Source organism: Rhineura floridana, chromosome 1 (genome assembly GCF_030035675.1).
Source record: "Rhineura floridana isolate rRhiFlo1 chromosome 1, rRhiFlo1.hap2, whole genome shotgun sequence".
NCBI lineage: Eukaryota > Metazoa > Chordata > Lepidosauria > Squamata > Rhineuridae > Rhineura > Rhineura floridana.
In genome coordinates, this window is record NC_084480.1 from 36,039,204 (window position 1) to 36,061,195 (window position 21,992).

At 41.5% G+C, this 21,992-nt stretch overlaps 1 protein-coding gene across 7 annotated transcripts in view; it reads right to left on the reverse strand.

The window, feature by feature from the left end:
• The window catches only part of SLC38A9 (solute carrier family 38 member 9), an 85,955-nt gene that overhangs the window by 44,993 nt on the left and 18,970 nt on the right, over positions 1-21,992 (reverse strand). For 5 of the 7 annotated variants that reach the window (XR_009761478.1, XM_061618160.1, XM_061618170.1 and 2 more), the window contains exons 4-9: positions 21,734-21,855; positions 21,530-21,593; positions 21,303-21,396; positions 11,235-11,405; positions 4,381-4,440; positions 116-310 (exon numbers count right to left, since the gene is read on the reverse strand). Coding sequence is in view for 6 of the 7 variants with exons in the window: in XM_061618160.1 (XP_061474144.1) it covers positions 116-310; positions 4,381-4,440; positions 11,235-11,405; positions 21,303-21,396; positions 21,530-21,593; positions 21,734-21,855 (706 nt within the window). In the remaining variant the exon portion in view is untranslated. The remainder of the gene's footprint in view (positions 1-115; positions 311-4,380; positions 4,441-11,234; positions 11,406-21,302; positions 21,397-21,529; positions 21,594-21,733; positions 21,856-21,992) is intronic. The other 2 variants (XM_061618183.1, XM_061618203.1) reach the window with 2 other exon arrangements.

A 21,992-nucleotide genomic window follows, 5' to 3' on the forward strand; every position in this document is an offset into this window, starting at 1 on the left:
TAAATTAAGCCAATACTAGAGATATCCAAGAGGAAAACACCTCCGGTCTTGTGCTGACTGTTATGCACTTTCCCCAAACTTAGCCCATATATTTTTCAGGAATATTATTGCCTACCTAAGATGTTAAATTTGGCAAAGAAAGATGGAGACTTAAAATTCAATAGCAGAACAAGGATGGTCAAGTAAAGAGGGACAGTTTTTGATTTGCTCCACCACTCTTCAAATTCCTCAAATCCTGCATTGCTGGTAGAAACAAACATCCAGGTTGTGTTTCCTGGCACTTCCTTGCCAACATCACCTGGACAAATTACTGTAAAAACAAAAGGGAAATGAACAGTAATTTTGTTCAAGAAAAGGAGAACAGGGAGGGGAAATCAGAGCCTAAACATCAAAGTGGGTAAGATATCAACTGTGCTTGAAGGAATTGTACACTTTAGAGATAAAATGCAGAGTGATCCACTTGAGTTCTCCATTTAGGGCAGGTCTGGGAAACCTGTGGCCCTTCAGATGTTGTTGGACTACAACACCCATCATCCCCAACCAACTGGCCATGCTGACTGGGAGTGATGGAATTGGAGTCCAACAACGTTTGGAGGGCCACAGGCCCCACATCTCCGATTTAAGGAAACACAGTTGATTGTTTTTGGCTGTGGAGTATCTGCATACCCTCCCTCTCTCTCCTTCTCCTCCTATCACCACCACCACCTTACAGAAAACGAGAGAGAATATGTGAAATTTACTCAAAGAAGATGCAGCAAGGGCCACCAACGTGGATGGCTTTAAAAGAGCAGACAATTTCCATGAAGGGTAAGGCTATCAAAAACTATTAGCCGGGATGGCTATGTTCTTCCTCCATTGTTGGAGGCAGTATGCCTCTGAATACCAGTTGCTGGGAATCGCAAGTGGGGAGGGCACAACAGTACTTAGGACCTGCTGGCAGGTTTCTTATACGCATCTGTGAGAAGAAAATAATGGACTAGTTGGACTTTTAGCCTGATCCAGCAGGACTCTTCATACATTCTTATGAGAAAGAATAAAACAGCAGTCAGAGGATTGTATTTCTCAAACTTAGCACTGCATTTAGGCACATGCTCCCTCTTGGGGGTGGGGGGAGCACATACTGAGAGGAATGCAATGAGGGGTGGGAAGAGAGAGCACACATATATGTATCCACATGCAGTATGACTTGTTTGCTTTAATTTCACTGCTTTTGTGGGGATCCCTAGTGCCACTGGACACCCACCTACACAAACTGGTTTCCTTGTAGTGCTCTGATCCAGTTCTGGCTTAATGAAATTATTCCAAATTCTACAAAGATGCCATACATTCCTCTACGTAAATGTTTACATAGTTATTCTGAGCAAAGAATTTATACTTCTGCATTGCCGATTTATACAAACACACCAAAAGCACCTTCCCATGAAAGATTCCCTATGACCTGTATCTCATTTAAAGGGATCTCAACCTGGGTGAGGGCCAGTGTGGTGTAATGGTTAAGGTGCTGGACTGCGACCTGGGAGATCAGGGTTCGAATCCTCACACAGCCATGAAGCTCACTGGGTGACCTTGGGCCAATCACTGCCTCTCAGCCTCCGAGGGAGGCAATGGTAAACCACCTCTGAATACCGCTTACCATGAAAACCCTATTCATAGGGTCGCTATAAGTCAGAATCGATTCGAAAGCAGTCCATCTCTATTTTGGTACAAGTAGCTGTTAGCACTAAACAGGTGTAATTTATATGCAGAACATGATCTAACTATATATTCCATGGAAATCTCCTAATGCCAATCTTTTCATCTCATGCTGGCTGCGTGTCAAAGCTAGTCACAATGCCCTTAAACACTAAGTGTCATGGAATATTTGGTTAAGTTTCAAAAAAGCCACAGGATACAATTGAGTCATCAGCATTATTTTTGTCAGTCTGTATACTCTCCATTGTCTGTATAACAGTTACTGTTTTAAGAGAAAGTTAACAGTATTTCTATAATTCACATGGAATTTTTGTTTTGTTTTTGGTGGGGGGAAATGGTTGGTTTTCCACATGGGAAGCAAACACAGTTTAGAGCCTTATTCACTAACAGGCAAAAAAACCTGCGGTTTAAGAACGTACCTATAGCCAACAGATATTTCTATCAAACTTTAAATAGCAGGGAAATTGGGCAACTATAGTGAATGTACCAGGGGAGCAGGAGACCTGACCTCCTCTTTGAGATATTGAATCCAAATCAAAGCATTCCTGACAGATGGCTGTCCAGCTGCCTCTTGAATGCCTCCAGCGCCGGACAGCCCACTACCTCTCTAGGTAATTGGTTCCATTGTCATATGGCTCTAACAGTTAGGAAGTTTTTCCTGATGTCCAGTCGAAATCTGGCTTCCTGAAACTTGAGCCCATTATTCCGTGTCCTGCACTCTGGGACGATCGAGAAGCGATCCTGGCCCTCCTCTGTGTGACAACCTTTCAGTACTTGAAGAGTACATATCTCCCCTCAGGCTTCTCTTCTGCAGGCTAAACATGCCCAGTTCTTTCAGTCTCTCCTCATAGGGCTTTGTTTCCAGTCCCCTGATCATCCTTGCTGCCCTCCTCTGAACCTGTTCGTTTGTCTGCATCTTTCTTGAAGTGTGGAGATCAGAATTGGATGCAGTACTCAAGATGAGGCCTAACCAGTGCTGAATAGAGGGGAACTAATACCACGTAATTTGGAAACGATACTTCTGTTAATGCAGCCTAAAATAGCATTTGCCTTTTTTGCAGCCACACTGCACTGTTGGCTCATATTCAGCTTGTGATCAACAACAATTCCAAGATCCTTCTCACATGTCGTATGGCTGAGCCAAATATCCCCCATCTTTTAACTGTGCATTTGGTTTCTTTTTCCTAAGTGTAGAACTTTGCATTTATCCCTGTTGAATTTCATTCTGAAAGCCAGACAAAATCCCTTGATCACACAGGAATTTGTTTACCAATCCTCCCTCCAAATATTTAGTCTACATTAGAGGTAACTTCTGAAAGGACTGCAAACATACAGTGCCTGCATATCTAGTCCTCAGCCTCCTGCTGATAACTGAAACATATTCTGTAATGGTGTATATAAGAATTGTTAGTACAGGAATACTACTGTGGATTAACAAATTAGCCTCTTAAATAACCTTCTGTAAAAAAAAGTCTCCCTACCTTTTCCTCCCTACAGCTTTGAAGTCCTGTTTGATTTTTTTTTTAAATGAAATGAGCTTTAAGACAGCATTATTGCTTAGTTCAGGTCTGCACAGCTTACAACACACTTAAGGGGGTCTTTGCTGTCTGTCAGAGATTTTAAAAAAGATGAAAAGGGGTGACTTTATATAAATAATACACTTTTACAATCGCTGACAGGAAGCGACTTACTCCAGTGGCCTGCATTCAGATTGGTGGCATGCAAGCTGCAGAGAACATGCTTAGAACAGTCTTCCTATGAGAATAGGAATATCTGGTTAAAATTTTGACCATGAAGCCATGGCAGACAGTATTAGATCACAGTGGAGACTGGTCCACTTGGGCAAATGGGGCCCCAACAACCCCAGTGTGCCCTCAAGCAGTCCCTGTCCACCTGCCTTACTTACAACCCATCCAAGGGATAGCATTTCCTGTCAGCCTCCTCCTCAGTGTCACCCCTTGTAGAGCTCATCAGGGAGGAGTATGGGGACAAAACCAAAATTACCTAGCTCCCCGTCTGTGGAATACGCTCCCCAGTGAGGTCTGCTTAGTACTTTCATTGACATCTTTTAATCGCCAGGTAAAAGCTTATCTTCCCCCCACCCAGGCATTTGATAGACTGAGTTTATGTTGTTTGTATTAGTAAGAACATTAAAAACATAACGACATAAGAGCAGCCTGCTAGATCAGATCAGTGGTTCATCTAGTCCAACATCCTGTTCTCATAGTGGCCAACCAGTTGCTCTCTTGGAAGCCCACAAGCAGGGCCTGAGCACAAGAGCATTCTCTCCTCCTGCAGTTTCCAGCAAGTGGCATTCAGAAGCATGCCGCCTCCGACAATGGAGGCAGAGCATAGCCATCATGGCTAGTAGTAAATGATAGCCTTTTCCTCCATGTCACTCCGTTAATGTGATGCCAACACTTTCTGTGGCTGTATGGGGGTGGTAGCTGTTGCTTTATTATTTTGTTTTATGGTATGATGGTTATTTTTGTTTTTAACAATGTTGTAAGTTGCCTGGAGAACTTTGGGTAACAAGTGACATTATTAACAACAACAACAGCAGCAGCAGCAGGTCTGTCTGTCACTGGCTTCAGATTCACATGATGTTGATGTCGTTGCCCTTCCAAGTTCCAATGGCCATCAGCCACCACTATTATGAGAACACTTGGGGAAGGGGAAGGAACTTACCTCTATTGGTTCCATTTGTACCAGGAACAACATCTGTTACGTTAATGTCATGAACATAATCTAAAAAGAGAGAGACAAAAACATTTTAACAGCATCCCAGCCCTGTAGATATTCATTTTTTTATTACATTTATATCCTACCTTTCCATCAAGGAGCTCAAGGTGGTGTACAAGCATGGCTCTCACCATCCCGATTTTATCCTCATAACAACCCTGTGAGGTAGGTTAGGCTGAGAGACAGTGACTGGCCCAAGCTGCATGACCAAGCAGGCATTTGAACCCTGGTCTCCCAGGTCCCAGCTAGTTTCATCCATGGTACATTTTGGAACAAACATGGTAAGTGCTGAAAGCAACATGCAGAATGCAGCTATTTCTGAAATTACTACAAAAACCAGCATCATCTTAGGTTTTATTAAGAGAAACAAAACTCCCAAAGTGTTCTACTTCTCCAGATATTGTTAGACTCCCAGCTTCCATCAGCCCCAACCACTGGCATGGGTGGGTGGTGGGAGTGTCTGAAAGTCCAATGGGGTAAAAATAGTCTAGAGGTACCAGGTCTGTTTTGTCTACAGAAAAAGTCAATTAAGGAGGAGATGGATAATACAGTTTGCTTGAATCAAGAGGATCTCAGAAAGAAGGGACTGTTCACCTTACTCCCCCAGGCTTGGGAAAGAAACAATTAATTTAAAACTACAGGAAGAGGGATTTAGTACAATTGGTCAAACAATTTCCTAAATAAAGAACAGTTTAGCTGGTGGAGAAAGAGAGCAGAAAAGCTGCACAAGAAAGTTAAAAACAAAACAAAAGCCACTTCCTTTTTTTGGAATGAAAGTTTGGGCAGACATCCTTGTACCTTAAGATCAGGTAAGATCTTGTACCTTAGGGCAAAATTATATGAGCCATTGCTCTCCCTAACTGATAATAACATAACTTGTCTTGAAATTAAAACACACCAAAGGTGCGGAACTGATTGTTTGGGCAGTAAATCTCAATAGAACTATTGGACCCAAGAGGTATCTAAAAGGTGATATTGCAACAGTGATACCAAAACACTGTGTATACACAGAAAGCAGCCTCCCTACCTAGTCACACTTTTTAATTGGGAATTAAAGGATTAATGTTTACAGTCACTAGGCAAAGTGCAAACATCTGGATCCAGTATTTTTAAAGTAGATTTCTGTCCAGGCAGTGAGCCTCTTCCTCAGTAAGACTATGCCATTGGCAACAATTCCATTATCCTTAATTCATCCTTCCTTACTGGTCTCCTGGTTTCAGAAAAGCAGTAAGACGTTTATCAGGTTTATGCTAGAGTGGGCCCTGGACAGCAGTCTGATCTTGCTGGATGCTGGCTTTGGTTAGGTCTGGACCTCTGTTCATTTGTCTGATTGTTCCAACCCTTTTGTGTCAGATTAAAAAACTGTTGTTTCTTTACAGTTCCTGCCACTTAATGATTGCAGGGATATGACACTTCCAAGAATCAAAAAGGGAAAAAACGTCCCTGTGATTCTGCAACTTTGCCTGCTCTAACTTTTCTTTCTATTGTGAATTGCATCGCCATCTGCTGGACAAATGACTCGAACAAATAAAATCTCTCTCATCGCCACAATAAAGTACCAGTCTTTAAGGCCAATTGGACTTACTGAAAACCAAACTGAGACTTGCATCTAAGTAATGTAAACACGTTTAGGATTAGTCCAAATACCATACCAACACCAAACCAATTAAACTGGCTTAAACAGCTGAGAAAACTACTGTTATGATGGATCTGTGACAGGATGGAAACCTAAGATATACAATCAAACTAAGATTAAAATGTTACTCTAGAATAGACTCCCCAATCTGGCGCCCTCCAGATGTTTTGGACTACAACCATAGCCAGCACGTCCAATAGTCAAGAATGATGGCTGTTGTACTCCAACACTTGGAGGATACTAGGTTGGGGAAAGTTACCCTAGAAGTATGCTTAGTTCTCAAAGATGAGCATAAAATAGAAGAGCCTGCATGTTTTCACAACATTTAAATTAGTTTCAGGCTACCACAATGTGCAATGTTGAAGTGCTTCCTTGAAATCAGTGTTTCTCAATTCAGGGGACTAACCATTTATAAAAATACTGTGCATTTGTTTATTCAATTAATAGACTATTCAGTGTAACGTTTTTTGTTTTATAAACAGGTTTTCTAAGAGGTAACTCTAGTTTAAGTGGGTTGTAGTCAAACTGAGATCGATTTAGAGTAGACTCATTGAAATTAATGAACCTAAGTTAGTCATGTTTATTAACTTCAGTGGGTCTACTCTAAGTAAGACTAGCACTGAATACCACTCAGTATTTTTAAGCTGCAGTTCAACTGTATTCCCAGGATGGTTATAAAGAGAACAACAATGGTGTGCTTTGCACGTCACTTTAAACCACAGTTAAGCTTAACTATGGTTTAAAGATGAACACGAAGATTCTTGTGCATGGGGAAAAAATCATGGCTGCTTCATTCCTCCTACTGCCATGTTACTGTGAGCTAAACCATGGCATAGCTTAGTGTTACATAAGAACCTGGGCCTGTAGTTTGTCTCTCTTCAAACAAGCCACAAATCCAAGATTTGTTCTTGGCTTACCGCTTATAATTTACTTGGAGACAGACAAACCACAAGCCTGGTTTCAGATACAACACTAAGCCAAACTACTGCTTGGCTTCCAGTAGCGTGGCAGCTATGGTTTAAAGTGATGGGTAAGAAAGGCCAGCACAAAAACCAGAATAAGAAGGGGGCAAGCAGCATAAAATGGTCAACAGGATTAAAACTGCACAAAAAGCTTGGAACAATAAAAAAGTATTTGCATGGCATGAAAAGGACAATAAGGTGTTAGGCGAACCTCTCTGAGAAGAGCGGTTCCATAACTGGGGCACCACCACTGAGAAGGCTCTCCCTCTGGTATCCACCCGCTTCACCTCACTGGGCCAAGTTCAAGGTGTTACTATTATTATAAAAGCTTGAGACCAGTTTACTTGCAGATCGCCTTACCCCTTCAATCTGCAGCAGTATATAATTCTTGTTAAATAAATGGTGGTGGGTCACTCACAGGAGGTTCTCCCCTGAAAATCTTAATGTAAGGACTGATATGTATGGAGACTGACCTAGGTCCCTAAGCTGCAAATGGCTTTAAAAGGTCAAAACTGGCACTTTTAATTGGAAATGGACTGGGATCCAATGCAGGTGGTGTAGCACTGGCATAATATGGTCAATGCTCAATCCTAGTTGCTAATCTAGCTACTGCATCCAGCACTTCTGCAGTTCTCAGACAGTTTCCAAAAGCAGAACCATGTGCAGTGTATTAAAACAGGCTAACATAGAGTTTACCAGTGTTATGAATGACGGAGGCCAGGCTATCTGTAACAAGTATAATTACATTTTTTTTAAAGTATTGCAATTAGCTACTTTCAAGATCAGCAAGGAAAGAAGCTGTTATTAGACAACTGCTATAGCAATGTAAAATTAAACAGGATTTTCCTTTTAATCAGGAACTGAAACTAGGCTGCTTTCAGATCCTGTTCATGAGGAAACTCTGTTTAGTCTAATAACAGTGAACACTGATGTGAACAAAACAGCACCAGCCAAGGTAACAGGGGGCAGGAGGGATTTGCTCTAGAGAGGAGGGACTGGTAAACGGAGCCTATGATAGCACCACAACCCACTTGGTTAAGAGATCCCCTTTCTTACTTCTGCCCTAGCAGAATATATTTTAATATACACTCCTGGCAATTACTTGCAGCTGCCATGAGTAATGCTGAATTAATATTCTATGAATAGACATGTTTCCTCTATAGGTGGAATGGAATGCAGACTTCAGTATACTTTAAAATTTCCCAAACTGGGTCACTTGCACACAGGAAATTAACGGATCATGCTGGGTGATGCAATATGAACTGTTCAGCTTTTGTATAAACTCATAGACAAGGCTTTGAAATATCATTTGGCATTTCCCATTTGAAGTGAGTTCCTGCCTGTCCTAGGAGACAATTTTGAGGTCACCATGAATTTTTCTTGCATTGCAGCCAGCCTCTGTTGGCAATGATCAGGAGCTCTTTTGCCAAGTGAAAAAGCTGTTAAATGATCTTTGTCTCTGGGCCTGACACAAGGGTAGTTGAAGAATTAGACGCCATTCAAGACTGTGCTATGTGGTGGAATAGTAGTATTCTCATTTCCAGAGCTTGGAAGATTACTTTTAAAAAGTAATAAATTACAGTTACATGGCCCCAAAAAGTAGTAATTACCGTTACAATTACAATTGCTCTGAAAGTAACTGATTACTTTACTTTTCCTCCAAAGTAATCACTACAATTACGTTTCAGTTACTTTTTAAAAAAAAATGCCTACAAGGTGCTGGCCTTGGTTGCTGCACATCTAAGTAGCCTAAAACAACATTAAAAATAAACAGGTAGTAGAATAATCATTTTTATTCATAAGATAGCAATGGTGCTCTCCGCTGGTAAGGGTGGTGGGGAGGGAGGCTGAGGCTACTACTCAGATCTTTGCATGCCAAACCAAGTGCAACCCCCCCCCCACTCAGCCAGCCAGCATAATCTCTCTCACTTAACCATCTCCCAGACCCTGCCCTGCCACCAACTAAGGGACACTCACTCAAGCAAACATTTTCCCGAGATGCAAAAAGGTTAAAATACTGCAAATGCAGCACAGTAGGCAGAGAGGGTGGTAGAGGCCACTTTGTGTGCCAAGTGCAAACACAGTATTCTCTCTCTCTCTCTCTCTCTCTCTCTCTCTCTCACACACACACACACACACACACACACACACCACACACACAAACGTCATCTTTCACCTCCACAGTTCTTTATCTCCATTCTGCTGCTGCCTCCTTCTCCTCCTTTGTCCATGTTCTTGACCTCTGGATCCTTTTCCCTTCCACTCCATTCTTCACCACCACTATCCATTTTTTAAAATAACTGTTTTCTCCACTCCACCCCGTCTCACTCTCTGCCCCCTCCCTCGTCGCCTCCTACCCATCCACAGAGCATGAGGAAAAAGTGACAGAAGCCCAGTTTGAGGCACATGATTTTCATCCACAAATCAGAGGAGCAGAAGACTTCCCCTGCTCCCCCTCCCCAAGTAATGCCCAAAAGTAATTCTGGAAATGTTACAATTACTCCACAAAAGTAGTAAAATTACTCCTAGTTCTATTACAATCAAAATGTAAAGGAATTACCCACTCGTTACTCAAAAAAGTAATGAATTACAAGTAATTCGTTACTTGTAGCTAGTTACTTCCAAGCTCTGCTCATTTCTTAAAACATGAATTCACTTTCAAGATTACTGAAGGGATGCCACAAAGAATTTTTTCCTTAAGAATTTGATGCCTTCCTTACAGACATATTTTTGGAGCTTGAGACACAACATACACTTGGTTTTGTTCTATGCTACAGAACACGCAACAATTTATTTTCTACTTCTAGGATCTATTTATTTTTCAGAATTTATTTTGAATAAGCCGGGACAGTTCAAAATCGTGGTACTGACTAACCAGGAACGAGATCTTGGAGCTATAGTGGACCCCTCGATAAAAATGTCTACCCAGTGTAGCAAGAATTGTTTTATGTATGGATTGTATTATTTCATGGAAAGCCTTTTTGGGCTGAGGGCTTCATCACCACAGTAGAAATGTCTTTGTGCCATACTTCAATACTGCAGGCAGAACACTCTCACAAAAATCACACACCATCATTACACACACAAAGCTATTTCCCATGCAAACAAGACATGTATTTAATTCGTAATAATCTCACTCAGTTTCACCTTCGGTGTTCTCCACAGACTTTTTGTTTTACAATTTTTCAAAGCTCTTCAACACCCTTTATCTGCCTTGACTGTGCAAGGCAAAAGGAACTTAGCAATTACAGAATGCAAACAACAAGCTGAATTGCAAGGTCTATCTTACCACTATTCAAAAGCTTCAAAATGCCATTGCATAGTGAAAATTGCATGTACACAACTGCAAAATGCATGGACATCAAGTCTATGGCTCTACTTAAACCTTTCCCCCTCCTCTTTGATCTTCTCGTCACAGACCTTCTGAGGAAGGAGCTACAACTGCATGCATATCACAACATCAAAGACTTTTCCCCTTTCAGCTTAACAACTGCAGAATGAGAGAAGACCCAGAGGGCCTGATGAGATCAGGCTGTAGGCTACATCTGGCCTGTGGATCAGGGCTTCCCCACCTTTATTTTATACTATGCTTTGATTTTATTTGAATGTATTGATATGGTTGATCATTATTTTCAATTATAAATCTTTTTTATGTTATTTTATGTTTATAGTCAGCAACTTTGGGTACCTTCTACTTTGGAAAAGTGCATGCATATATACAGAATAATTTGCAGTGCAATCCTTTACATGTCTTCTCAGAAACAAGTCCTGCTGAGTACAGTGGGGCTGATTCCCAGGTAAGTGGGTATACGACAGCAGCCTTAGTAGCCTACAGATATTCTCTTTGTGGTGTTGGCGCTTTAAATATCCAGTGAATGACATTTGGCAAATAACATAATTAAGTTGGGTGAGATTGTCAAATCTTATACCCATTTACCTGGCAGCAAGTCCCACTGAACATAACAAGACTTTCTTCTGGGAAAACTGGTATAGGATTGCACTGCAAGTTATTTTATTTATATGCCACTTTTCCACAGATGACAATGCCCAAAGTTGCTTACAATAAACACAGGACGACACACATAATTGAAATGTAGGTTGAAATGATTTTTAACAAATGCAATCATGAGTTTTTCCATCTTATTTGTCAAGCAGGAAAACCAAAGCCCAGCTGCAAGGAATTAAAAGAAAAAATTACTTACTATATATAAATTTTCCTGTGTTGAAAAGGAAATTGGACATGAGCACCCAGTAAACCATCATGGCTCCAACAAGAGACACCAATGAAAACAAAAGACTAGACCATTGACCAAAGGATCCAAAATAATACTTGCAAACATCTGGAAATTCCCAAGTTGAGGTATCTGTTGAAGCTAGGGGGAAAAAAGGTCATCCATCAAGTAGAGGGTTAATACTAGGGTTTACTAATCTAATCCTGTGCTGGTTTCACAGATTAATATGTATTGTGAAGATAAACAACAGAGACAACTTAAGTCCCAATATCCTAACAGAGTAAAAAAAAAGTGTGTTTTGCTATTTATCTGCATAAATTAAAGCAGCAAAGACCTGAAGAGAAATTTGCAACTGAACACAGTTGAGAATTCTGTGTACAACCTTACCCTTATAAGCTGGATCCAATTTTGTCCTATTTCTTCCACATGATTAAAACAACTTAAAATTCATGTTTTAAATTTGTTTTTAATCTTGATTCCCTGGCCTTTCCACTTGGGAACAAAGGTAGCTTACATTTTAAAAAATAATAGTAACCAAAATATCTAAAATACAATTACAGCATTTCAAATAACCACCATCAGCAAATAGAAGAAGGGTTGTTGACATATTAAAAAAAAAAACTATGGGAAATTACTACCAATTAGTTTTTCTGGGGAGATTTGACATAAAAAAGGACCTGCACAGAACACCACTGACATAAAACCTCATCCGTAGATAGGCATTGCATATGGTTGCCAGGTGCAATTTCCAAGAGTGGCAAGGGACATAAAATTCTTGTCAAATTTCCTCTAAATTGATAATTATTAAGTATTGGAAAGCTAAGAAACATGGTATTAAAGCATGATCAAATAATCCATGGGACTTTAATTAGAGTCAAGTTAATTCTATATGAGCCTGCTGGATCAGAACAATGGCCCATCTAGTCCAGCATCCTTTTCTCACAGTGGCCAACCAGATGCCTATGGGAAGTCCACAAGCAGGAATGGAGCACAAGAGCACTCTCCCCTCCTGCGGTTTCCAACAACTGGTATTCAGAAGCATACTGCCTCTGACCATGGAGGTAGAATATAGCTATCGTGGCTAGTAGCCATTAATAGCTGTGTCCTTCATGAATTTGTCTAATCCTCTTTTTAAGCCATCCAAGTTGGTGGCCATCACTGCCTCTCTTGTGAGTGAATTCCATCTTTTGTCTGTCCTGAATCTTCCAACATTCATCTTTGTTGGGTGTCCATGAGTTCATTTTTATGCAAGAGGGAGAAAAACTTTCCTCTATCCACTTCCTCCATGACATGCATAATGCTATACACTTCTATAACGGCGAGTTGTATGAATGAAAGCAAGCAATTGCAGATGGGAACATTTCCCAGGTACTGGTACAAACAAATATGCACTAGACTGCACATGGAGTCCAACTTTGTAAAGTAACAGTCATGAACTAACGATCATATAGTAGCCAGATAAAACTGTGAGACCTGCTATAGCTTTCCCTGTCACTGCAGAAACTAAAAGACTTCAAAACAATGGTGCAGTAAATGTGGACTTGCATAGACCTATTAAACCAGAAATGGGCAACCTGTGAGTTTGAAGATATTGCTGGATTACAACTCGCATCATCTCTAACCATTGGAAAGGCAGGCTGGGGCTGATGGGAGTTGGGAGTCAGACAACATATAGGGAACCATAGGTTCTTCCCTGTTGCATTAAACTCCTGTAACCCCACCACACACAATATACTCATGTGCACTGGCCCTTATTCATTGCCATTTACTGTTGTTATGTTCCTTCACGATTATGACTTATGGCGAACCTATGAATCAGCGACCTCCAATAGCATAAACCACCCTGTTCAGATCTTGTAAGGCTTCCTTTATGGAATCAATTCATCTCTTGTTTGGTCTTCCTCTTTTTCTACTTCCTTTTGTTTTTCCCAGCATTATTGTCTTTTCTAGTGAATCATTCAATACTTGAATTCTTGATTTAGCCATTTGCACACCCTGGACTTTAGCAAAGCTGATTTTAATAAACTCAGAACAATTGTAAGTATGGTTCCATGGCAAGCGACCCTAATGAGAAAAGGAGTCCAAGATGGATGGGAGTTTCTAAAAAAGGAAATTCTAAAAGCGCAATGGCAAACAATTCCAACAAGGAAAAAAGGGGGAAACAGCAGAAGAAGCCATTGTGGCTTCACAAAAAGCTTAGAGATGACCTGAAAACAAAAAAGGACACATACAGAAAGTGGAAAGAAGGCCAGGTCACAAAGGAAGAGTACAGGCAGGTATCATGGAATTGCAGGGATGGTGTCAGGAAGGCTAAAGTTGAGAATGAGCTGAGGTTAGAGAGGGATGCTAAAAGCAACAAAAAAGCTTTCTTTAGGTACGTCCATAGTAAAAGACAGAGAAAAGAAATGGTAGCACAGCTACTCAATGAGGATGGCAAAATGACAACAGATGGCTGCTTTTAAATGCCAGATCGGTACATAATAAAAAACCCCTCGTCCATGATTTGATTGTGGATGAGGCAGCCGATCTGGCATGCATAACCGAGACCTGGGTGGGTGAGCAGGGAGGAGTTAGTCTTTCCCAGCTTTGCCCACCGGGGTACTTGGTTCAGCATCATGGTAGATCCGAGGGTCGGGGAGGGGGGGTCGCTGTGGTCTGTAAGAGTTCCATCTCACTCATCAAGCACCATGTCCATGTAGTTACTGGCCTGGAGTGTTTGCACCTTGTGTTGGGTCAGAGGGACAGACTGGGAATCCTGTTGGTGTACCGCCCACCTTGCTGCCCAACGGCTTCCCTAACTGAGCTGACGGAAGTGGTCTCGGAGGTATTGCTGAGATCCCCCAGACTATTGGTACTGGGGGATGTCAACATCCATGCCGAGGCTACTTTATCTGGGGAGGCTCAGGACTTCATGGCTTCCATGACAACCATGGGGCTGCCCCAATATGTTAGTGGCCCAACACATGTGTTGGGGCATACTCTAGATCTTATCTTTGCTACTGGACATGGAGATGGTGATCTGGATGTGGGGAGTTTTACATCTCTCCCTTTGTCATGGACAGATCACCGGTTGCTGAAGTTTAGACTCACAGTGGCTTCTCCCCTCTGCAAGGATGGGGGACCTACTAAATTGGTCTGCCCCCGGAGACTAATGCATCCTGAAGGTTTTCAAAGGGCTCTGGGGGATTTTCCGGCTGATAAGACTGGCGCTCCTGTCGAAGCCCTGGTCGAACTGTGGAATGCGGAGATGACCCGGGCTGTTGACACGATTGCTCCTGCGCGCCCTCTCCTGTGTAGAGCTCATACAGCTCCATGGTACACTCCAGAGCTGAGAGCGATGAAACAAGATAGGAGATGGCTTGAGCGGAGGTGGAGGCAAACTCCCGACAGATGCAACCATGCGCTGGTAAGTGCCTCTACTAAGCTGTACTTAGGAGCGGTGAGGGTGGCTCGCTTGCACTGGCTACCAATACGCTTCCGGGCCAGATTCAAAGTGTTGGTCTTAACCTATAAAGCCTTATACGGCGCAGGACCACAATATCTGTTGGAACGCCTCTCCCGATATGAACCTGCCCGTACACTGCGTTCTACATCGAAGGCCCTCCTCCGCGTTCCGACTCATAGCGAGGCTTGAGGGTGTCAACAAGAACTAGGGCCTTCTCGGTGGTGGCCCCCGAACTGTGGAATAGTCTTCCCGATGAGGTGCGCTTGGTGCCGACATTGCTATCTTTTTGGCGCCAAGTTAAAACCTTCCTCTTTTCCAAAGCATTTTAATCTAATTTTAATTTAGTTCTTAAGTTTGTTGTAATTGATTCTGATTTATTATTTTTATTTATGTTTTTGTTGCATTATATTATGGAATTTTATTGTTATCTATTTGTATTCTTGTTGTACACTGCCCAGAGAGCTATGATAGTGGGGCGGTATAAAAATTTAACAAATAAATAAAATAAAAATAAATGACAAAGAAAAGGCAGAAGTGCTCAATTCCTACTGTGGCTCAGTCTTCTCCCAAACAAGGGTCTATGACCCTCTCAGGAAACATGAAGTAGAAGGGGCAGGATTGGAGCTTGAGATTGATAGACAAATGGTCAAAGAATACGTAATCACTTTGAACAAGTTCAAGTCGGCAAGGCCCAATAAACTGCATCCTAGAGTATTGAAGGAACTGGCTGAAGAACTCTTAGAACCACTGCCTATTATCTTTGCAAAATCATGGAGGACTGGTGAAGTGCTGGATGACTGGAGGCTAATGTTGTCCCTATTTTCAAAAAGGGCAAAAAGGAAGAACTGGGGAACTATAGACCAGTCAGCCTAACATCAATCCCTGGAAAAATTCTGGAGCAGATTATAAAGCAGTCAATCTGTAAGCACCTTGAAAACAATGCAGTGATTACTAGGAGCCAACAAATCCTGCCAAACTAATCTTTCTCGTTTTTTGATCAGGTAACCTCCCCTGTAGACTGTGGGAATGCTGTGGTCATAATATATCTTGACTTCAGCACAGCTTTTGATAAAGTGCCCCATGATATTCTGATTAGCAACTAGCTAAACTTGAGCTGGACGGAACAACTATCAGGTGGATCCACAGTTGGCTCCACAATCGTACTCAAAGAGTGCTTATCAATGGTTCCTTCTCAAACTGGTTGGAAGTAACGAGTGGGGTACCACAGGGCTTGGTCCTCGGCCCAGTGCTCTTCAATATTTTTATTAAATACTTGGATGAGGAGGTACAGAGCATGCTTATCAAATTTGCAGATGCTACAAAATTGGGGGGCACAGCTAATACCATGGAAGACAAAAACAAAATTCAAAGGGACCTTGATAGGCTGGAGCATGGGCTGAAAACAACAGAATGAAATTCAACAGGGATAAATGCAAAGTTCTACACTTAGGAAAAAGAAACCGAATGCACAGTTATAAGATGGGGGATACTTGGCTCAGCAATACGACATGTGAGAAGGATCTTGGAATTGTCATTGATCACAAGCTGAATATGAGCCAACAGTGCTACGTGGCTGCAAAAAAGGCAAATGCTATTTTAGGCTGCATTAACAGAAGTATTGTTTCCAAATCGCGTGAAGTATTAGTTCCCCTCTATTCAGCACTGGTTAGGCCTCATCTTGAGTACGGCCTCATCTTGAGTACTGCCTCCAGTTCTGGTCTCTGCACTTCAAGAACGAAGCAGACAAACTGGAACAGGTTCAGAGGAGGGCAGCAAGGATGATCAGGGGACTGGAAACAAAGCCCTATGAGGAGAGACTGAAAGAACTGGGTATGTTTAGCCTGGAGAAGAGAAGCCTGAGGGGAGATATATAGCACTCTTCAAGTACATGAAAGGTTGTCATACAGAGGAGGCCAGGATCTCTTCTCGATCATCCCAGAGTGCAGGACACGGAATAATGGGCTCAAGTTGCAGGAAGCCAGATTTCGACTGGACATCAGGAAAAACTTCCTAACTGTTAGAGCCATACGGCAATGGAACCAATTACCTAGAGAGGTAGTGGGATGTCCGGCACTGGAGGCATTCAAGAGGCAGCTGGACAGCCATCTGTCAGGAATGCTTTGATTTGGATTCCTGCATTGAGCAGGGGGTTGGACTTGATGGCCTTATAGGCCCCTTCCAACTCTACTATTCTATGGTTCTATGTCTTCTCATTATGTCACCAAAGTATGACAACCTTAATTTCATCATTTTAGCTTCTAATGATAGTTCTCGTCTAATTTGTTCTAACACCCAATTATTTGTCTTTTTCGCAGTCCATGGTATGTGCAAAGCTCTCCGCCAACACCACATTGCAAATGTGTTGATTTTTCTCTTATCCGCTTTTTTCACTGTCCAACTTTCACATCCATACGTAGAGATCGGGAATACCATGGTCTGAATGATCCTGACTTTAGGGTTCAGGGAAACATCTTTGCATTGGAGGACCTTTTCCAGTTCTCTCACAGCTGCCCTCCCCAGTCCTAGCCTTCTTCTGATTTCTTTACCATTGTCTCCATTTTGGTTAATGACTGTGCCAAGGTACTGATAATCCTTGACAAGTTCGATGTTCTCACTGTCAACTTCAAAGTTACCTAAATCTTCTGTTGTCATTACTTTAGTCTTCTTGACATTCAGCTGTAGTCCTGCTTTTGTGCTTTCCTCTTTAACTTTCAACAGCATTGGTTTCAAATCATTCCTGATTTCTGCTAGTAAGAGAGCCAGTGAGGTGTAGTGGTTGAGGTCTTGGACTATGACCTGGGAGATCAAGGTTCGAATCCCTACATAGCCATGAAGCTCACGGGGTGACCTTGGGTCAGCCTCATGAAAACCCTGTTCATAGGGTCGCCATAAGTCAGAATCTACTTGAAGGCAGTATATTTAAATTTTTTCTGCTAGTAGTATGGTATCATCTGCATATCTTAAATTATTGATATTTCTCCCTCCAATTTTCATACTTCCTTCATCTTGGTCCAATCCCACTTTCCGTATGATATGTTCTTCATCTAGATTAAACAAATAGGATGATAAAATACACCCCTGTCTCACACCCTCTCTGATTGGGAACCAATCGGTTTCTCCATATTCTGCCCTTACAGTAGCCTCTTGTCCAAAGTATAGGCTTTGCATCAGGACAATCAGATGCTGTGGCACCCCCATTTCTTTTAAAGCATTCCATAGTTTTTCATGATGTATACAATCAAAGACTTTGCTGTAATCTATAAAGCACAGGGCGATTTTCTTCTGAAATTCCTTGGTCCATTCCATTATCCAACGTATGTTTGTACTTCTTCCTTTTCTAAAGCTTGGACATCTGGCATTTCTCACTCCATATATGGTAACAGCCTTTGTTGTAGAATATTTATTTATTTATTTATTTATTTAGTATCCCGCCCTTCCTCCCAGCAGGAGCCCAGGGCAGCAAACAAAGCACTAAAAAACTTTAAAACATCATAAAAACAGATCTTAAAATACATTCAAACAAAACAGCATTAAAAACATTATAGAAAACAACCTTAAAAAGGGTTAAAAACATTATTAAAAAACATTAAATAATTCTGACACACATGCAGACTGGGATAGGCCTCAAAAGGCTTGTTGAAAGAGGAAAGTCTTCAAAAGGCACTGAAAAGATAACAGAGATGGCGCCTGCCTAATATTCAAAGGGAGGGAATTCCACAGGGTAGGTGCCGCCACACTAAAGATCCGTTTCCTATATTGTGCAGAACGAACCTCCTGATAAGATGGCATCTGCATCACCTGCAGAGCGTAGTGATCGACTGGGCATATAAGTAGTAAGACAGTCTTTCAGGTATCCTGGTCCCGAGCTGTATAGGGCTTTGTATGCCAAAACTAGGACCTTGAACTTGGCCCTGTAGCAAATAGGCAGAATCTTGAGCATTACTTTACTTGCATGGGATATTAAGGCAATAGTTCGATAATTACTGCATTCCCTGGGATCCCTTTTCTCTGGAATTGGGATATATATTGAATGCTTCCAGTCTGTGGACCATTATTTAGTTTTCCATATTGGCTGACAAATTTTTCTCAAAATTTGGACAGATTCAGTCTCAGTAGCTTGTAGCAACTCTATTGGTATGCCATCTGTTCCTGGTGATTTGTTTCTTCCAACTATTTTAAGAGCAGCTTTCACCTCACATTCTAAAATTTCTGGTTCATCATACAGTTCCTCTGTGAATGAATCTGTCACCCTTGCATCTCTTTTATAGGGTTCTTCAGTGTATTGCTTCCATCTTCCTTTTATTTCATCTCGGTCAGTCAGTGTGTTCCCCTGTTGATTATTCAACATCCCTGCTCTTGGTTTAAATTTCCCTTTCATTTCTCTAATCTTTTGGAATAGGGCTCTTGTTCTACCCTTTTTTGTTGTCCTCTTCTATTTCTATACAATAACTATTGTAATAGTTCTTTGTTCCTACGTACTAGTCACTGTTTTATTGCATTTAGGGTTCTGACCATGTTTCTACCTCCTTTTGCTTTCCTTCTCTCTTTAACCATTTTAAGAGTTTCTTCAGTCATCCACTGAGGTCTTTCTCTCTTTTTAACTAGAGGTATTGTCTTTTTGCATTCTTCCCTGATAATGTCTCTGACTTCACTCCATAGTTCTTCTGGTTCTCTATCAGCTAAGTTTAAAGCCTCAAATCTGTTCCTTGTCTGATCTTTATATTCTTCTGAGATGTTATTTAAATTGTATTTTGGCATTATGAATGCTTTGTTGTTCTTCTTTAGCTTTACTCTGATTTTTTATATGACCAGTTCATGATCTGTACCACAGTCTGCTCCTGGTCTTGTTTTTGAAGAAAGTATGGGACTTCTCCATTTCTGCTACCAATTATATAATCAATTTGATTCCTATATTGACCATTTGGTGATGTCCACATGTACAGTCGTCTTCTTGGTTGCTCAAAAAATGTGTTAGCTAGAAACAAATTATTGGCTTCAGAGAATTCAGTAAGTCTTTCTCCTGCTTCATTTCTGTCTCCTATGCCCCATTTTCCCACAATTCCTAGTTCTTCTCTGTTCCCTACTTTTGCATTCCAGTCCCCCATGAATATCAGCACGTCTTGGTGTGTGATCAATTTCCTCCTGTACTTCTGCGTAAAATCTCTCCAATTCCTCTTCTGCGTTTCCCTTTGGGAGTGCAGACTTCGATGATGGTTATGTTAATAGGTTTCACTGATACCACTCGCTCAGACCTTGCATTATAGCTCCTAATTGCTTTTGCTACATCACTTCTCACTATTAAAGCAACCCCATTTCTTCTTAATTTCTCGTTTCCTGCATAAAATATTTTGTAGTTGCCTGATTGAAAATGTCCCATTCCCGGCCATTTTAATTCACTCACACCAAGTATTGTAATGTTGATGCATTCCATTTCTTGCTTGACAATTTCTAACTTCCTCTGGTTCGTGCTTCTCACATTCCATGTTCCTTTTGTGTACATTGTACAACTCTGGACTCCCCTTTCGCATCTGTGCACATCAGCCTCTGGGCTTCCTTTCGGCTTTGACCCAGCTGCGTCATTAGTCACAGCACTACTCATACTTGTTCTTCCCCAGTAGCTCGGTGAGTGCCTTCTGACCTGGGGGTCTCATCTTCCAGCACTATCTCGTGATGCATTTTGGATACTCTGTTCATAGGGTTTTCGTGGTAAGAGGTATTCAGAGGTGGTTTACCATTGCCTTCCTCTGAGTTTGGATGCATCTTAGTCTGGTGTCTCTTGACCATTCCACCTTGGGTGACCCTGCTAGGAGGCTAGCCTCTTGGTCTAGATTCCTGATGGCATTGCTCTCAGCATCTTCGACACTCTCAAACCCCCTCCCACTTTAAGGTGTGCATCCTAGAGGAGTGCCATTTATAGCACAATGTTAATGGTTTGTTTCAAGAACAGTTATTGTACACAGCAAGTGTAATGTACTATATCACAGTGGATTTCGAAGTGGGTTAGCTTGGACAGCTCCTGATGAAAAGGGGTCCTTAGTAAGCACTCTGATAAACCCCACTCGTACTTTGGAGGTTTCCAGCAGGCAGCAGCACTGCAATCAGTGTCAAGCAGATTAGAGCCACTGTTTATAACCTCAGAGTTCCCAACTCTAGGGCATAGTAAAACATTAGGATGCCATACTTACCCACTTAGCACAGGGCAGCAGGGGCAGGTATCAAAGCAGTGGTGGGCCCTGCTAGGGTCCCAGCAGCTGCCTTAGGGAGTCATGTGCTAATGCAAGGCATGTTTAGGAGTTACTCAGTGATATCAGGAACGGCTCTCTTCTCTAAAGACACCTTGTTTACTACATCCAGTCTTCCCCTGCAATGTGCAGCCACAGAGAAACACTGGATATTTTAGTGCATGCTTTTCAGCTCATGCAGGCTACAGTAAGGCTAAATACTTTCAACTCTGTGATTGGTGCACCTTTAGAATTGCATAGTTGTGTCAGAACATATCCCACAGCCTACAGTACAAAAGTCACTGTGGAAAGATTTCTCTGTAGCAGAACACCACAATCACACAGATGAATAGTACTGAAACGTATACTTACGTATCATTGTCCTTGATTTCAGAACTCTGTAGCAGCAGTAAAGTGTCAACATGCCCATTAGCAAAATAGTAATGATTCCAGTGGTAAATCCTGCCTATTAAAAATTTTTTTAAAAAAGAAATGCATTAGCAAATCATAACATTGCTGTAAATCAAATTACACCCCCAGTTGCTATGCAAGATTTACCATGTACATATTTTTCATGACAGCCACTTAAGTTGCCTTACCTGCTTTATTCCCCAGGGAATACTTAATATAGAGGTGCCCAGCATTGTATTCCAGATCATAAATCTGAGGGTGGGGGAAATATGGACACAAAGAAATACGAGAAACTTAAATTAATTGAGGTTTTTTCTTTTAACATTTAAATTGTGAATTTGTGATAAATAATACACTTCATATCCGCCATGCTTGGACGGCATTTCACATACATCGTTACTATGCTTGAGTTTTTGCCATAACCATCAGTACAGCCATCTATTTTTAAAGCAGTTCCTAATGGGCTATACACATAGATTTCTTCTGGAGCAGGAAGAACATGATCAGGAGCCACCTAACAAAAGATGAGAATACAAAACATTAGCTACAGTGCAAGCCTCTGATGCTCCAATTTGGTACTAATACTGTTGCCTCCCTATCTAGATATGGGAGCTTTGCTCATAGTTGCTCAGTAAGCAAGGGAAAGACACT